Genomic DNA, 19,435 nt, shown 5'->3' on the forward strand with positions numbered 1-19,435 from the left:
CCAACTTTTCATTATTTCATAATTTCATTATCTTCCATTCCTGGTGTCTATTGTATCCCTCCATTTTGTTTGTACCCTCTTCCCCTAAATAAATCTATCTTCTGTCAAAGAGAATGGCCACTGTGAATTTGTTACATTTATTTTGAACTAGATATTGCTATTCCAATCACATCAGTTGCTTGTGCCACAAAGGGGATAAATGATTTGTCGAGGGTCACATAGTAAGTAGTGTGTGAAAAGCAACATTTTATCTACTCAATGGTATCTAGTCAAAACAGCAGGAATAAATTTAGAAATTGCCATGAAAATAATGAAACTAAGTTGAAAAAAAAAAAAAAAAACAGAAAACAACTTGCTTTGTTTTATTGGGTGTATTTTTATTTTATTTTTTTTTAAATCAGTGATTTTCTTTTAAGGTCTGTTTCCCCCTGAAAGTCAAATGACAAGTCCTCCCTGTCATTTTTGATCGAAAAAGTCCGTAATCCGTCTCTTCTTAGGTGAGCTCGCTTCCCAGGAGCTGACTTCATCTTGGGAATCACTTGCCATCTCTGAGGAGGTTCCTTTCTCATAGATTTCCGCTGCCTCCAACAGTGCCTCATCCATATCTTCTCCATAGTCATCTTCCTCTAAGGATGATCTCAAGAGGTCATAAATTTTCTTCTGCTTTGGGTCCTTTGATGGGAAAGGGAAATTAGGATAATTCAAACACAAGGGAAAGAAATACCATACTCCGACTCTCTCACAATTTTCCTAGGCCCTTGGAGAAGTGGGCAATCCCAAATTCTCCGCCTAGACCATTGACAACAATAGTATCTATTATCATTCCCTCCCCTCCTTCTCTTAACAAACTCATTTAGACTTGCCCCAAGTCATAAAGTTTATAAAGGCAGAGCTGGACTGGAATCCACAGGATCATGGATTCAGGACCAAAAAAAAAAAAAACGAGGCAGAATCCACCCTTTTCATTTACAGATGAGAAAACAAGCCCAGAAAGGCTGAGGGTTTGTTCAAGGTCACACAAACAGCCGGCGTTTTCAACAAAGGCCTTTTGACTCTCAAATCAGTGAGACCACACACCAGGCTGTCCGTTAAAAAGTCCTTCAATCAACTAGAAAAGGAGATCCTTAAAGAAGAAAATGATTCTTTGAAAATTAGAATTGGGTAAGGGGAAGCCAGTGAAAAGAATGGAAAAAAACAAAAACCAAAACCAAAAAAACAAAAAACAAAAACAAAAACCAGAACAGAATGTGAAATACAAAAAAATCCAACAGATTTGGAGAACAGATCAAGAGAAAACATAAGATTAATTAGACTACCTGAAAGCTGTGACCACAAAAAGCACCTTGACACAATAACATAAGAAATAATCAAAGAAAATTGCCCTGAAGTGATGGAAGTGATAGAGGGGAAAGTAGAAGTAGAAAAAAAAAAAAAAAACCACCAATCACCAGCTTAAAGGAAAACATATAGGAACATTATTTCTAAATTTTGAAACTCCCAGATCAAAGAGAAAATTTATAAGAAACAAACAAAACCAATTCAAATATTCTGTAGCTACAATTAAAAGTGTACAGGATTTATCAGCAACTACAATAAAAGGCTGCAGGTTCTGAATATTTTATATATAATCAAAAGAACTAGGTCTACAAAATTAAGTATAATATTAAATTTAAAAAAAAGGACATTCAATGTCAGATCTTCAGGATTTTATTGCAAAGAAACTTGAACTCAATAGGAAATTTAACATATAAGAACCAACATCAAAGACTAATTTCAAGGGATTCAATAAGGACAAATTTTGTTTAATGTGTAGAAATGTAAACCATATGTCTAAGACTGATGTTAATAATTGGGTGTCCAAAAGAAAGATTGGGGCAGAGCTGAGTATAATCTGTGTCTAAAAAACAAACTGTCTAAATAAAGGTAAAAACAGTAATTTAGCTATGCAAATAGATGTAGAGGAAGAATGGATACAGAGGAATCAGATGGGGGAGGAGGGTGGATAGCTCTGAAAATCTATTCACACTGTAAATGGGTTAAAGGGGGAACAATACATACATACATACATACATATATATAGAGACACACATACAATCACACACATATACACACATACAAAGAAAGTATAGAACCCTCCAAAATCTGTAAAGAAATAAGGAAGGAGAGCCTTGGATAAGATGGGGTATAAAACAATGTTGAGATTAAGGTAGTGGGATAAAGTGTCCCATTAGATTAATGGGAAAGGGATAAAGGAGGGAGGAAAGGGTAGAGGGAGAAGATGGGATGGGGGAGAGGTTAAATTATAGCAAGGCAAGTTAAAGAGTAGGACTAAAGTAGAAAAGTTAGTAGAGATAGGAAAATGCACAAATAGAATAACAATTATCAGGAGTAGAATTTATTGGAAAAAGTAATCACAGATCTCAGACTAAGTCAAACTTAGAGATCCAATCAAGAGAGAAATCTACATTATATACTAGCTATATTAATATTATTTTAGATGTGTGTCTATGTATCTGTATATGCATATATATATATGTATGTCTGTATACAGATATATGCATGTGATTGTGGGTATGTGTGTGTATATATATACACACACATACACATACAAATATATATCTGTGCTTAACTGTGGCCTTCTTGGGAGAGGTGGGGAAGATGAAAGGGGAAAAAAAAAAATAAAGTAAAAAGTACACAACAGAGAACAAAAGAAAATCTGTAAGAAATGTCTTCCCTTATTATATATGCTTTCTTTTTTGTATGTATAATTGTTTTTTATTGAAGTGTTTTATTTTCAAAACATATGCAAGTATAATTTTTTCAACATTGACCCTTGAAAAACCTTGTGTTCTAATTTTTCCTCCTCTTCCCTCCATCCCCTCCCCTATATGGCATGTAATCCAATATATGTTAAACATGATAAAAATAATATATGCTTTCTTGAAATGGAAATTTATTGCTACATATTTTGGATTCTCTCTAATGTTCTGTTGGGTACATGACAATGTTTTGTTGTTTTTTCCCCCTTTTTCTTTTTTTTTCAGCTGTTTTTTTTTTTCTCATTTTGTGTGAGTTTTAAATAAATAGATTTTTTAAATGAAAAAAATAAAAGAAGTCCTTCAGTCCATCAGTCTATCTGATCTCAGTCTTGGTATTGAGATCTAAATAAATCTCACCAAAGCACCTACCTACTATCTGACTTTCATTCACACCTTTGCTCCCTTTCTCACCTCAACATTGATTTAAAAAAACAACAACAACAAAAAAACCCCCAAAAAAACAAAGATGCTGATAGTCTTAGGAAAAATAAAAACAAAGAATGAGAAAAGGAGAAATGAAGGGTCTTCTCCTAGCCACTTATTCATGTCCAATGGATTTTCCCACCTTTAGGCTCACTAGGTCTCAGGCAACCTTCAACGGGTTAAAATTTCACATAGCCTTCCCCAATTATGGTTAAGGTGTAAGGTTCCTATGTAATTATCCAGGGTTCTGATGATACTGTATCTCATTCTTTACCACTTAATGCCCTCTGTGCATCCCTGGCCATAGAAAACATGAAATCATTTATAGATTATTTTAGACATGGCCTATTTCCTCATTTTCTTATTACTTTTCTGAGCCTTCTTCAGTGGCTCTTTCCTGGGGATCCACACCAGCTCTCTATTCTTTTCTCTATATGCTCGATCACTGGAGCCCATCCACTCCCATGGCTTCAGCTGTCCCCCCAGTTTCTACACAAACACCCCCAGCTTTGTATTTCCAAGTGCCTGAAGTATATCTCCCCTAATGGAGACCCTCTGCAGGACTAGATGCTCGTTCTCTCAAACCCTAACACACTGTGACAGGAAGAGGAGTAGAAATACATTTGTTCCTCAGTGTCATTTTTAGACCATCTCTTTGCTAAAAGTGCTCAGCAATCAAGTGATCAATAAGTATTTACTAAAGCCTACTATGGACAAATACAAAGTATGAAATTATATCATCTTTGCTGTTCACTCCATGAGTCTTTTCACCGAAGTACAGATCCCTGACTCAGGCAACTATGCGTATCCAGGTTATCTTCTCTCTGTTGTCTTTTATTTATTCTCAAGGAGGATTAATGATATCAGAAGGATGATGATTGTTCATCAATTGTTCATGAATTGGATTTAAATCGACAGAAGTAGTACAAAGTCATCAGCCTTACTAACCCTCTCTCTACTTTCTTAAGGTGTTCCAATTTCTGGTTTATAGTGTTCTTCTCCACCTCAAATGCTATTTTCATATTGTGGACTTTGCTATACATGCTGATATCCCATTGTACATTCTAGCCTCCAAGTACATCAATTTCCTTAACTCCCAAGACCTATATTTTAATTTTTTCTTAGCTTCCCAAAGGGATGGTTATATCATAGTAGACTAAAATTTAAAAGGCATCAGAGGCCAATCAGTCCAACTCAAAAGAGTCCTTACTATAACATACCCAATCAGATCATCACATATCATTATGCTACTTCTCTAATAATGAACTTTGAAATTTCCTTTTCTGATAACAGCCTATACTAACTTTCTTGTCCCATTCTTCCTAAGCCTACTCATCTTCAATTTCTCCTTTTCTTCCAGAACTTTTCATGTGCCTACAAACATGCTCAGTCTTTCTCATCTTTAATAATCCTTCACTTAGCCTTGCTGTCAAGTTATGGTCCTCCATCTGTTCTTTTCACCGCCAAAATCCTAGAGATTGTCAACATTGTTGTCTCTATTTCCTCATCTCCCACTCACTTCTCAAATTCTTAACAATCTGTCTTCTGATTCTACTACTTGACAGAAACTGCTCTCCAAAGTTACTAATGCTTTCTTAACTACTAAATCTCTTCTCAATTCTCATTTGTTGCTTCTGATACTAACAACCTCTCTCTTCTCAATATTCCTGATTCCCCTGGCTTTCTCCCTGCCTTAGGATCTTTTGCTAGATCATCACTTGCTAATCAGTCCCAAGATTCAGAGAAACTAGGACTTTGTTCTGTGCTTAATTATTTTCTCTCTATACACTTTCAGTGGAGATCTCATTGGCTCCAATCGTTTCTAAGCAAATATCTCCAAATTCTATATACTTAATCCTAATCTCTCTCCTAAACTCTAGTTCTTTTTAAAATCAACTGCCTGTTGTGTATCTCCAAATAGCTGTCCTGTAGGCATCTCAAATTTGATATTCCTTAAAAGGATTCCTATCTTTTCTACTACACTTCCAACTTTTCCTCTTATTTTCCTAATTATAGGGCAGCAGAATCCCTCTTGTCCTTTAGGTTTACAATGTTGGAGACATCCTTGACTCTTCCTTCTGTCTCCCCTCCCAGATTTGATCAATTGATGAAGTTTACCAATTCTGCCTCCATAACATCTCTTATCCTGGTGCCCTTTTCTTCTGCTAATACATCCATGACCATCATTCAGACCCTCCTCATTTTTTGCCTTCTGGCCCTTCTCTCCTCTTTTCAATCTGTCTTCCACAAAACTTGTCAACTTAATTTACTAAATCAAAAGTCTTACTATGGCACTCTTCTGCTCAAACTCTCTAGTAGCTTTCTATCACCTTTAGAATAAAATACAAATTCTTCAACCTGGCATTTAAAGTCTCACCAAAGCACCTACCTACTATCTGACTTTCATTCACACCATTGCTCCCTTTCTCACCTCAACATTGATTTAAAAAAACAAAAACAAAAAACAAAGATGCTGATAGTCTTAGGAAAAATAAAAACAAAGAATGAGATAAGGGGAAATGAAGGGTCTTCTCCTAGCCACTTATTCATGTCCAATGGATTGGCTCCAATCTGCAGTTTTCAGACATAGTTCAATTATTTCTCTTTATACACTCTATGTTCCAGGCAAATTGGTCTATTAGTTGTTTTACAAACCTGACATTCCACGTCCACACCTTTGCTTTGGTGTTTCTAGAATGCCCTGTTTCCTCATTTCCATTCCTTCAAATCCCTACCCTCTTTCAAGGCTCAGTCCAGGAGGCCCCTCAAACTTTACTGATTCCTCAAGTGTTAGTGTTTTCTCCCTTTACAAATCATTTCCCTATGCCTCCTCTCTCCAAGTCCATTAGCTCCACCAAAGCAGAATTATTTTATTTTTGTATCCTAGGGGCCTAAATACAGTAGGCACTTAATCAGCATTTGTGTAACTGAAACTTCACTGTCATGTCAAACTCAAGAATGTATAAAACTAGAGCCACCCCCTATTTCCCAAACTGGCTCCCTCCCCTTGCTAACTCCTTAATTCCTTTGAGTGGTATTAACATTCTTTTGCAAAACGTATGTAATGTGAACAGTAACTGTTTTCTATAGTATGTGGATGACATATAAAGCTAATTCTGATTTAGCTAGAATAGTCATTCATGTAATTTAAATCCTATATTTTCTCCTTCTGTCTAAATCAAATTTTACTGCCCATACTTATCTCACAAGAAAGATTAAGATGAGCTGATTATATGAGTTTTACCAATATCAGTTAATAGAAAAGTTTTCCAAATCAGTCTTTTAATTCAGTCTCATTTATTAGGATTATTATCTAAGTAGAATAACTCCTTTAAAAAAATCTGTCTCCTAAACAGAAAAGGTTGCTTTCTATTCATTAATATATTTTTTTTTAATAATGAGAGATCTACTAGCACCATCTTACTTTAATTAAAAAAGAAAATTAATGAAGTTTTCTATCTGTTGAGATGCAGGTGGATAAGATGCCATTTCTAAAGGATTTCATGGTTAAGGCTTTGATACTTTCCATGGTAAAACTTAATTTAGACTAACTGGGGGAAGGGCAAACTAAATTCATAAAATGTCTGAGTTATGAACTACTTTTCAAAGACAAAGGCAGTTTTATTTTTCAAGTACATGTATTTGTACTTAGCAATTTTATATCAAGCATTTAGCAAAGTTCTGGCACACATAGCAGGTGCTAAGTAAATGTTTATTGATTGACTGAAATAAATTAAATTTGGATAACCAAGTTCATATATCCACAAGACCAAAGAGACCTTTTAAAAAATGAGATTATTTGTTAATTAACATAATACTGGAGTCTGGAACTATGATTTCATAGGGAAGATAATCACTTTACAAATAAAGATAGGCAATGTGTGTATAATTTGCCATCTTGGAGAAAACTGAGTTTAAGTGACTTGCCTAGCTCACTTATTTATTTATTAAAAATGGGATTTGAATGCCAGTCTTTGTGATCCTGGGGATGGAAGATAGCTTAGGTATTCACCCTCTAGTCTTTCTTACATAGTTAATTTTTACTTTTAAAAAAGAACTTAGCAAGCAGGTGTAATAAACTATAGCCCAAGCTTTTAATTACAGGCTTTAATTGCAATAGGAAATGAAAGACACACTCCCCATCCCACCTGCAATAATGTGATATTCTGATGCTCCAATTCATCTTTCCAAATATGAAAGAACTTGCCTTTAGAGGCCATGAGAAGAAGAGAAGGCCTGTTTTCCCCTCCCCCATGCTTTCTAGAAGGGTTGATAAAAATCATCTTTTGATCCCAAAAGATACCTTCCAAAGCAATCTCACGAAAAAATCTAAAAGATGGGCAAAAAGGAAGAGAGAAACAGAAATCCATCATTAAGTAATAACTGTCATTTCTAACTTCCAGTCACCCACTTGGATGATGCCCTTGAGTCTTCTGACTCACTAATTCCATGGAAGTGAGTAAACAGCATTTAGTTAAAAGGAAAAAAATTAAAATTTTTTGAAGATGAAAAAAATAGATAGAGTAGGAAGCATTTGTCCAAGTAGGTGTCTGAATCTGAGGTTGATAATCAAAGCAGAATGCTACCCTATGCAGGGAATAAACTTATTCTTCAGCCTTTTTAATACTGCTCTCCCAGGAATGATACTGGCTAAAGAACAGTGAGAACTCCCATTTGGGAATGTTGACAGCTCTCTGGCTCTCAGGAAGAAGAAAGGAAACTGGGCTACAAGTCAATAGGCTAATTTGAGTTTCACTGCGACTTTAGGTAAGATACTTAGCTACTCTGGAAACAACTTAACCATTTGTAAAATGGGTACAACCCATTGCTCAGATCAACAATACTGTAGCAATTGAGTGAAGCAAGAGAGATGAAGAGACCTCAGAAATGCAACATATGAATAGTCCTCCCACTTGTTGCTGCTTGCTTCGGTCACTGCTGTGAGGATGATCCTTGTCTCTTCCTTCTCAATAGAGATTGAAAAAGATTCAAGAGCTCTCAGGAGAAAATTTCTGCCAGCTTTAGTAGCTGGTGAGATAGGCAGGGATTTAGGTATCCCTAATTTGTGACCACCACAGATATTGATAAAGTCCACTACGTCTCCCAAAACAGACGTCCATACAGACTGAAATGAGCACACCTATCAGCACCATCTCCAAGAACAGCGGCTCATACTATCCTACTCTTAACACAACAGCCCCAAACTCTTTGTCCTGGCTTTTCATGGAGGGAGCGTTACCTTGTGGAAATAATCAGTAGCTTCGGTCATATCTGAAAAATTGGTGTCTGAAAGCCCAGCTTGACCTAAGACTTTAATCTTCTCTTGAATCAGGGGCCTGCAGGGAAAAAATGAAAGGCAATATGTGATCATAACCTGAAAAAAAACTATTGGTCATTTGAAATTGGAGCTGCCAATCCCACCCTCATCCCCATGTGGCTACTAGATAATTTGTTTTAAAAATGTTGAGGCAGGAAGGTGACCTTGAACATAGTTGCCCCTCTCAATTTGACTACTCTGTGTAACTCTAAAATAATTAGACTCAAATTCTTTCCAATTGGGATGCCTAAGAAAAACTGTCACATTACAGTAAAGGAAATTAAAAAAAGAGAGAGCAGATTTTTTTCTAGATAGAGCTGGGCCTTTAAAGTCACTGGCTCTTATTTTTTTATTGGTGTGTATTCTGGGACCTGCTATGCATTGAAATGTCCTGCCTCAAAGCCTAGCAACTATGGATAGAAGAGCTATTCAGAGCTGTCACATTTCTGGATGGCCAGTATGTAACTCTTCAGTCAATGTTTGGCCAAAAGCAAACTGGACAATCTAAGCAATAATGATCCTTATTATTTGGGGTCAAGGAATTCTACAGATTATGCCATAGTGGGATTAAAGACATGGAGAATGTGTATGGGTGAGACAGCAAACTAACTCTCTAAAGGAGGGATTCGTAATATTTTATTGTGTCATGGACTCTTGTAATAGTCTTGTAAAACCTATGGACTCCTCAAAATAATCATTTTTAAATGCATAAAATACTTATATGCATTTATATATGCATATAAAATAGACTTATAGAGGAAATTAACTATATTGAAACGTAGTTATCAAAATACATTAAAAAAAACAAAACCCAATTTATGAACCCCATTTTAAGAAGTTCTGCTCTAAGTTAAGGATGATTTGGGGGACCATATTAACTTAGAAATATTACAAAAGGGAGGGATCATGAGTGAGTACTAATAGGTAAGGAGAACTAGGCCAACTGGTTCAGTATTAAAGGGAAATGGAATCGATATGGTATAGCTTCTAGGGAAAGATAGCAGTGGCTTGGGGGTCCCCTTCCTTGGGAGGACTTCTGTTCTAACAGCACATCAGTAGTCCTAAATCTTCTAAGCTTTGGAATCTGCCTCAGGAAACCTCCATACCCAATGTCTAAACTACTCTTTAGTCAGATAGCTTCTGGCTTCAGGAAACTCCCACAAATCAAACTCCAGAGATAATAGTGAATAAGACCATTCTCCAATTCATTGTTGATTGATAATCTAGTCAAGAGAACCAAATTCCAGAGACCACTCTTTCCTCCCTATGAGCCATAGAAGTAGCATATCTGTGATTGAAAGCTTGATAAATGGTGTTACCATTGCAATAAAACTTTTCCCCTTAACTTGGAGATGGGTTCAAGCCTGCAAATTCTTTTGAGACACCTCACGACAATGGTCTGGGACCCCAAACTTTTGGGGTTCTCCTTTCCAACCTCAATAGAATCAGCCTATATATACTTATAAAACAAAGAAACTAAGGGTATCAGTCTCTCGAAGAATGAACAAAGGTTAGGAACCATTAAAAGATGTCAACATTTTCACAAAATTTTGTAATAATGAAAAAAAAATTAGATGACAATAGTTTGGGAACTTTTGATTAAACAACAGACCAAACTCAGAGACTGTTTTGCTGTTGCCCCCTGCATTTCTTACTCCCTCAAATGTCCATGATGTTTATGGAGGATCTATGGAAGAATACATACAAGAAACAGATAGGACAGGAAGGCTGAGGTAGATCTATGACATACCCTCACAGAACTTCCCGCTTAGAAAGGACCTCACTGGCAATCTAGTTCAACAAATATACCAAAAGAATCTTCACTATCACCTGCTAAGATTGATGAGATCTACAGCCTATTCTAGTGTGAGTCACTTCCTTATAGATAATAATGTTAATTGATCTTGCTTATTAGCACTCTGCGGAGTCACCTAATATTCATTACAGAATATATTCTGCTTTGGATACTACGCTCAGGGCTTTAAAGAATTCTAAAGCAAATTACAAACAAAATCCAATATATATTTTTGTTATACTGTCATTCCTTTGGATTATTAACAACTTGATAGGGACCACATTTTTTTTTCGCTCTTCTGTAGTGCTTAGGATAAGGGACTTGGACTTAATCCTGTAGGCCTTTGCTAAAAGTTAGTGAACATGAATGGTACCAGGGCTGAAGAGAGGCAGCAGTGAGAAGTGAACTCCTTATAAGAAGTCTCAAGAGTCTTCTAGCAAAGGAGAAAGCCCTTGGGGAAATCAACAACATAATCCACCCATGTCAGTCCCTGACCCAAACCAGATGGGCTCAATTCCCTGGGCTGGTCGATCCATACCAAAGGTAATCATCTGCTGTGCCTTTTGCTACCAGGTAGTGAATGCTCACTGAATTGGACTGCCCAATACGATGCACACGGTCTTCAGCTTGGATCAATATCTAGGTTTCCCAAAGAAAAAAAGCACACAAATCAATTGTAGAATGTGATTGACACACACACACTTATATTTATATGTGTGTGTATATATATATATGTTTTTAATTACTTCTCCTCACTCCCATTTTTCTCCAAGAACTTTTACTCCTATACAATAAAGCATAATTTTCTTGGCCACTGCACTGCATCAATATAGTACTGAAGTGATTTGGAATCATGGATGACATTGCTCAATCCTGATAAATCCTTAAGGTCAAAAGGACAGGTATCATTATGTCCATTTTACAGATAAAGAACCTGTGGTTCATAAAGGTCAAATTATTTGTTCAAGGTCACACAGTTAGTAAACAGTAGCATGGGGACTAGGACTTCTGCCTTTTCTCTTAAGGTTCTTTCTACTGCATTTGTTATTTAATAGAATTGTTGTAGTCATGGATATGTGAATGGGAGAAAAATAACTCCAGCCCTCTCTATCTCCTCTGTAATCCCCAGGGCAATGGAAGCTTTCTCTCTTGGAAGTAATAGCTAAATATGTGCCCAAGAAGAAAATATAATGACCTTTTGGGAAAACTAGCTTGCCTGTAGAGTCCCCACTTTTTTTTTTAAACAACTCAGAATTGTGTTCTTTCATGACCTAGAGAGTCACTTGTCACTAATTTATAAATGTCAATCTTAATTAAACCATTATAATAGGGTTTCATAAATGTTATGTGGGAATACAGAGAAGTTCAGGGAGAAATTTAATGAGGCTGAAAATATTCCTCATTACAAAAGTGATAGAGAGCCTTCAAAGCCAGGGATGAAGCCATCAAGAGTAATAACAGTGCTCAAAGTTAAAAAAAACAAAAACAAAAACAAACCAATAACCCCAAACTACCAAAAAACTCTGCATCTTTTATTGGCTAGAAGGATTATAGCAAGCCACAGCGAGGTCCAAGAGAAAAAGCATAAGGCTGAGTCAGAGACTCAGGGCCTAATCCTTGCTCTGTGTCCAATTAATCAGCTGGACAGTCCTAGATAGCTGACCTTGAACAAGTCAATTTCCCTTATTGGGTCTCAGCTTCTTCTAGGTTTGTAAAGTGTACATGTACTATACATACATATATACATATATACATACACATACACACACATGTACTATATATACAAGTGCACATATTTTATTCATCTATAAAATGAGAGCTGGTCTTAGTGGTTTCCTTGTAGCTCTCTGAAATATCTATGATTCTAAATTTCTCAACTAGTCTGTATGTTTTTGAGTTTTCCCCATCTGTGAAATGGAGGATAATTCCTATTTTTTCTGCTTCACTAGGCTATTGTGAAGATACAATGAGACATCAGATATTGAAGTGTTTGGGGAGGTTAAAGCAAATTCCAACATAAAGCTCTATCATTATTCTTACATTCTGACAGTCTACAGAGGAACATGTACTATCCCAGAGAAGATCAAAGAAATTCAGCCGCCCCTTCTCAAAAGGACTTCTTCCTTTGCTCCTTCCCCAACGTATAGAGAGCTTGGGTCTTTGTCATGCTTACCCCTGGGTTCCAGAAGAGCTCTGCAAACACCACCAAATCGGCAGCAGAAAAGGTTAGCCCCATGTTGGCTGCTGTGATGGAGAGGACAGCCACAGGGTACTTCTCAGACAGCTGGAACAGCTGACACAAGGCCTGGCGGTCGGCTGAGGACGTGGCCCCATCAATGCGGATGTAGTTGATGTGCTAGAGATAAGGAGAGAAATGGATGGTCACCCTTCTCACAGCAAGCCCGTTTCAATTCAAATTCTTGCTTGAAATTTAATAGTGCTTCAGATATGGTCAAAGTTTTTCAGTTATTTTGTTTCTACTCTTCTAGATTTGGGAATATCCTCCTTCATATGAACTTAATTTTGTAAGAGCACAGGCTTTTTTAAAATTTATTTTCATTTTTTTTAAACTTTTATTTTCCCCAATTACATATAAAACACTATTTTTTGATTATACATATACATTCATTTTTTAAAAACATATTTCCATATGAATCACACTGAAAGGGAAAAATCAGAACAAAAGAAAAAAATGATTAAAAAAAAACAAAGAAAAAAGTGAACATAGAATATATTGATTTATATTCAGTCTCTATGATTCTCCCTCTGGATTTGAGTCCCAATTTTACTGGGATTTCCTTGGATTACTGAACCACTAAGAAGAATCAAGTCTATCACAGTTTATCATCGCACAATCTTATAGCTATGTATAATATTTTCTTGGTTCTGCTTGTTTCATTCAGCATCGGTTCATGTAAATCTTTTTAGACCTTTCTAAAATGAGCCTATCTACCATTTTTTATAGAACAATAATATTCCATTACTTTCATATTCAGCCATTCCCCAATTGATGGGCTTTGCCACCACAAAAAGAGCTGCTTCAACCATTTTCGCACATGTGGGTCTTTTGCTTTCTTTTATGATTTCTTTGGGATACAGACTCAGTATCAATGTGAACAGATGTCTTCTTCTTTTTCTTTTTTTTTTTTTCTTTTTTAAAGTTTCAAATATGCTCCACCAGCGGCAAAGTTTTTGAAAGCCACAGGACTGCAGATGTAAGGCTGGCAAAGATTTCTAGCAGACTTCTAGATCCACTTTTTCATTAAAAAAAAAAATGATGAAACTGAGGCTCATGGAGGAAAAAACGGGTTATCTATAGTCTCACAGGTAATGAGTAGCAAACATAGAAGTAGAACTAACTAACTACAAATCAAAATCCAGTGCTCTGTGAGGGTATGCTGTCTTCCACAAAAGGATGTAGCTTAAACATTCTTACCAGAGATCTCCAATGATTCTGATCACAGAACACTTTTTGGACATGAAATATATTGATGGACACCATGAAAACCCAGGGGTGCAGAAAACCTTTGTCTAGAGATAGAGCAGGGTGTGGTCTCATTATTTGAATTTTCACTGCCTATCTTCTTTGTCAGAACTAATGATCACATTAGGGAGAAAAAGGAATCCTTTACAGGGAGTTCTGAAACTCAGGCACTTTGGGTTTCCATTAAATCATCTTCCTCTTATTATTTTTTAAGGGAAATGATGTCTCTAGAACTTAAAAAGATGCAAAGGATAAAGAGAGGTGGAGATTCAGTTTAAATGGCACTTTGCCCAGAACCTTTCATAGGATTATAGTTCTAGAGCTGGAAGAGACCTTGAGGGTCACGTAGGCTAATTTTCTCATTTTATAGATGAGAAAACTGAGGTACAGGGAGGAGAAGGAAAGGGATTTGGTCAAGGGAGCATATGAAAGAATTGGGATTCAAAGTGGGGTGCTATTAGATCCAGGGGAGAGATCTTTCACAGGTCCCCACATTGCCTCTCCATTTCAATTAGTAGCAATTAAGAGCAACGAACTGGAAGCTGCTAGAGGGCTGTCATTTCCTGCTCTCTACAGAGCCTATCTCAGTGCCCTGGAGAAATGTGTTTAATTAAAAAACTTTGATAAGAAGGAGAAGGAGAAGGAGCCTAGAAAAGAAAGAAAAACATATAAAATAATGATTTAAATACTTTCTTTCCATGTTACAAGTTAAGGGCACTTTTCTCCTTAATCTCGTCTCTAATGTTGCAATAATTTAGTTAGAAAGAAAAAGAATAAAGAATTAATTTAGTCAAGAAAAAAAAGAATGAAGAATCCTCTTGGGGGATCTTCTAAGGCAGCCATTCTTAGCCTGTGTCTATGAATTTGTTTTAAAAAACTTTTATTATTAGCATAACATGATTACAATAATATAATAAATGTAATATAATATATAATAAAAAGTGATATATCATTACAATATGTGTAATGTTATCATTACAATAAGCATATATGGTATATAACAGTATAAAGCTTTGTAATCAATATAAATAATAATATAACAAAGCAATCTAATTGATTTTCTTTATAATCAATTTAAATGAATAAAAATAAAACAATATAACTGAGTTTTTGTAATTATTACAAAATAATAGGATTACAACTATTGTTTTATTTTATGCACCTAAAAACTTGATCCTGAGAAGTTTTTAGGCTTTACAAAAAAAAGGTTGAGAATCCCTGTTCTAACGCATAACTTTGGGGTCATCTCACAATAACCCATAGAGGAAAACCTTCAAGACCTTTAAATGTTGTGGCTAGCAAGAGACCTTGAGCCAGTAACTTCTAAAAGCAAAATCTGAGATTTGACTCCTAGAAACCTTTCTAAGAACACTTTTTATAAAGTCATTTAATGCATCTCTGAAAAGGTACTGAAGGGAGGTTCAGAGAGAAACATAGATATCCTAGACAGCTTTGAAAATAATATGTTGAATGTATTTTATAATTTTTTTAAAAGTTGTACATACAGATTCATAAAGATTCATGGTTTCCTGTATATTTTCCATTCTACTTTGCATAAGGATAAATAGTCTCTTCTCTCCTCCCTCTCCTCTTTTTGGTGATCATTAAATGCAGAACAAAAAAAGAACACTTTATAAGAACCATTATTACATGATTTCAGAGAAAAAAATTAGGAAAATTTATATGAACTTATGTAAAATGAAGTGAGCAGAATCAGTAAAACAATTATATAATAACAACAAGATCATAAAGACAAAACTTGGAAATGTTGAAGACTCTAATCAACCCAATAACCAACTTCAACTCCAAAGGACTCAGGATGAAGCGTGTTACCCACTTTCTGATAGAGATGAGTGGGTGTGTATGTGTATATATATATATGATATGTGTGGTGAAGGTGAATATATATATATATACACGTATACTTGTATAGGTAGATGTGTCATATGTGTATATGTATATGAGTATGTGGGTATACATGCCACAGCTAATGTGGGATTTTGTTTGATTTGATTATACATTATTTGTAATGGGTTTTGTTTTTCTTGCTTTTTCAGTTGAGATAGAAACAAATGGAAAGAGGAGAATGTGAAGCCGAAAATGAAATAAATTAAGTTATTATTATTATTTTTTAAAGAACTAATACAGACCTCCATATAGGTCTAGGGTCACCTGAGTAGCAAGAACTAGGTCAGATTTTACTGTTCAGTTACCTTTTTCTCTAGGTTACAGCAAATTGCATCCAGGACTAGCTTGTGGTGTGCAAATACCAGGAGCTTCTCTCTCCCACTTTCCAATAAGTCCATGATGTATTCACTGCAATTTACAACAACAAAATCTTGTCATGGAACTATTCATCTGTTGAGGATTGGTCATTGATACAGTACAAGGCTAAAGACTCAGAATTAGGCTTTGGACCCTGCCTTGGGCTCTTGGCTCTCCCTGACATCACCATCTGTAGTGATGATACCTTGTTTGAAACCATATGCCTAAGCTAACACCTTGTCACTGAAAGCAGAAAAGCAGAGAGCAAGAAGGAGTAGTTTAATAACACATAAGAACAAAAATGAGAAAGGCACATGAGGTGCTTGCTTTCCTTGCGTAGCCGTATCAGTGATAGAAACTTTCTTAAAGGTTTGCTCGCCAATTCAGAAAGCTGTGACAATAAAGATATACAAAGAGTATTGAGATACCGAGGTTCCTGAAGTCATTTTGTTAGTTATCTAAGCCCTTTAGTTAGCTAGTTTGAGAACAAAAATAAAACTATTGGTAGACAATCCCTCATTCTTTCTATTCTTCTCTTTTCTTATCCCTGGTTCCCCTTAATTAAATTGTAAACTCTTTCAGAACTGATTCCGTGTCCGATAAATGTCTGTCTTCAGTATCTAACTGTGCCCTGTACACAACAGGTGCTCAATGTTTGCTGAACAAATGCCCCAGAGTAAAACTGAGCAGTGGTTGGTTCATTTGAGCACTGAAGTGGAGATGAGGGGGGCGGCAAATGTCTCAACTTTGTAGCCCTAAGTTTCTTCAGTTAGATTGCCGGTTTCCTTCCCAGCTTTCTTTAATAAGGACAGCGGACCATCCAATCAGCTCCCAAAGGAAAGGCTTTTCCTTTTATCTACTACTTCAGAAAGTGCTACAAAGAAGTCACAGAGCCCTCTAGATTCTAGGCTTACCCCAAAATACAGACAGGAGTTTCTCTCCCCTATTCCATCTGCCTGTCTCCTGGATATCCCAGTAGTCCTAGTCTCATGCCTGGTCCTGCAGACCATGAAACTAAAGGCAGAAAGGAGGAGAGGCAGGAAAAAAAATGACATTTTTTGAAGTTCACTGCCCACTTTGCATTAGGCTGAGAGTATTTAGGTCACCCATATTTTCGCAATTTCATTCCTAAGAATGGTAACTATCTTACACATGCCAAGTTATTTATGACTTGAGGCAAATGGCTGAATTAAAAACTTCTAAGGGAATGAGGTGGCTCTGGGCCCAGGGCCTGGGGAGGAAGATACCAACATGATACCAAGGTTTGTAGGTCATTAGCTCGGAAAGGAGAGAGCTCACATCCTTACCATCTGTGTTGTTCAGTAGTCTATGAGAAATGGGACGGTGGGGGCAATTCCAATCAGTTTTTAGTGAATAAGTTCCCACACTATAAAAACCACATCTGGAGTTCATTAGTATCCTGATGGTATCATAAATGAAAAGGGCATTGTGTAGAGGGTGAAGGAGAACTGGCTAAAACTCACTGGCCCTTTATGGGAAGCCACAGGTACCAATAACACAGAGAACTCTCTTCTCCCCCTGAAGAGACAGAGGGAAAGGTCAAAGGGGCCAAGACAAATGGGTCCTGGGTGGTGAGAGGGGCTGCCGCCACTGGGGGTTCCTCCATTTATTCATAGACATCAGGCCTCCCATCTGTCACTCTGTCAGCACTACTCACCCACACTAAATTCACAATTTCATCATTTAGACCATTATGGTCCCATAATTCTGTGTGATTTCTAAACAATAAAAAACCAGCCAAATTGCATGTCGACAGAACACCCCCAAGTTTTCATCATACTGAGAGTGAAAGAGTGTGGGTTTCCTCCTCTCTTAAGAGCAGAAAGTGGGGGAGGATTTAGAAGAGCACGCCAAAGACAGGTGAATAATTCCAGGATAAAATTTGTATTACTTGTGGCTCATGAGGACGGCTGCCTTTAAATGGTAATTTACAATTTGCGTCAATAATTTGTCTGGTTGGGATGCCTTTTTGAGTTTGATAAAGTCATATACTCCAGAGAGATGAAGCATCAATAAAAAAAAGAGTGCCCAGAAAAGTATCAGACTGGTTTTTTCTTTTAATTTCTACGCTAAACTGGGCAGGTATGGAGAAAGGGAAAGAAAGGTTATGGGGCAGGTAATAGAGCAAAGGTGGTTCAGGGAGTGTCTTTTGCCTCTTTTTGCTTCCCCAGCACTTAGCACAGTCCCTGGCTCCTAGTAGGTATTCAATAAATGTTGACTGCTTGCTTGATGGAGATAGCAAAGGAGAATTATGAACAAAAAAGTATTAGCAGAAAAAGGGTAGGAAAAGACATCGAGCCAGGTATAGGACTGCACTAAACAGTTTTCCAGGATGAGTGCTGTCAAATGGTCTTTGGAAGTGATGGTACAAAATAGCATCCACCTGTTCCCCGCACTGCCCCTCTCATGCAGGTGTTCTGTTCTGGCTAGGGTACTCTACTATACCCTTCTCCAGGGACTGCAAACAAGAACCCCGGCAGCAGCATCCATCTCATTCCCAGAGAGAACAAGACTTCCTGGAAGCAGGAGTTGGTAGCCACAGGACTGCATCCCCAAACTAGCTACAGTGGAACTCTAGCCACTGGCAATCACCCAGTTACACGGCTGGCGGAGGAGGGCATGGTCACCTAACACTAGTTTTCACAGGAAGATGGAATAGTCTCTAGTGGGCAGGAATACGAACTGGACAACCCAATCCTGCTGAGCACTTACGTGGCAGGCTGGACTTTCGCTTCTGCTGTTCTGTTGAAGAAAAGGATCAGGGCTTCCTTCTGCTGCCGCTTCTAGGGACACAAAGATCCAGAACTGAACATCTGCCTACCTTCCTTCTTCTGGGATAAATCTGTTGTGTGTGCTACCAGTGACCAGCTAAGACACAGAGACTCGGCTGCCCCCTTATCGCCTCATTTCTGCACCATGAGGATAGCCTGCTGGCTGGTCTTCCCCACTCAAGTTTCTCCCCACTCAAGTCTGACTCCCCCTCAGCTGTCAAAATGATCTTAAAGTGCACGCCTGCAGGCGTGAGCAGGGGTGCTAACAGGAGGGAAATGTACCCGTGTCTGTGTACACTTTTAATCTGCATTAACATTTTTTTCTTCATCAACTTAAGTCTAGAACAATCAATAAAACAATCAATAAAAAAAGTCAATTTTCTAGTCATTGTAGACTAAAAGCACTGATTTATAGCAATTGCCCATTTCTGAGGTGTAAATGTACAAGATGGTTGGAGCCGATTCCAGCAAACCTGAGCATAATTTAAATCTCACTGCCTCTCTCCCTTTGATAAATTCCACCAACTCCTTGTCACTTCT

At 37.1% G+C, this 19,435-nt stretch overlaps 1 protein-coding gene across 3 annotated transcripts in view; it reads right to left on the bottom strand.

Moving 5' to 3' along the window:
- Window positions 1–365: 365 nt before the first annotated feature.
- The window catches only part of SMARCAL1 (SWI/SNF related, matrix associated, actin dependent regulator of chromatin, subfamily a like 1), an 85,171-nt gene continuing 66,101 nt past the window's right edge, over window positions 366–19,435 (bottom strand). For all 3 annotated transcript variants that reach the window (XM_031958082.1, XM_031958083.1, XM_031958081.1), the window contains exons 12-17: window positions 18,837–18,907; window positions 16,052–16,154; window positions 12,528–12,710; window positions 10,893–10,993; window positions 8,482–8,578; window positions 366–672 (exon numbers count right to left, since the gene is read on the bottom strand). In XM_031958082.1, the coding sequence (XP_031813942.1) occupies window positions 457–672; window positions 8,482–8,578; window positions 10,893–10,993; window positions 12,528–12,710; window positions 16,052–16,154; window positions 18,837–18,907 (771 nt within the window). In that variant the 3' untranslated portion in view covers window positions 366–456. The remainder of the gene's footprint in view (window positions 673–8,481; window positions 8,579–10,892; window positions 10,994–12,527; window positions 12,711–16,051; window positions 16,155–18,836; window positions 18,908–19,435) is intronic.

This window comes from Sarcophilus harrisii, chromosome 3 (assembly GCF_902635505.1).
Source record: "Sarcophilus harrisii chromosome 3, mSarHar1.11, whole genome shotgun sequence".
Classification (NCBI taxonomy): Eukaryota; Metazoa; Chordata; class Mammalia; order Dasyuromorphia; family Dasyuridae; genus Sarcophilus; species Sarcophilus harrisii.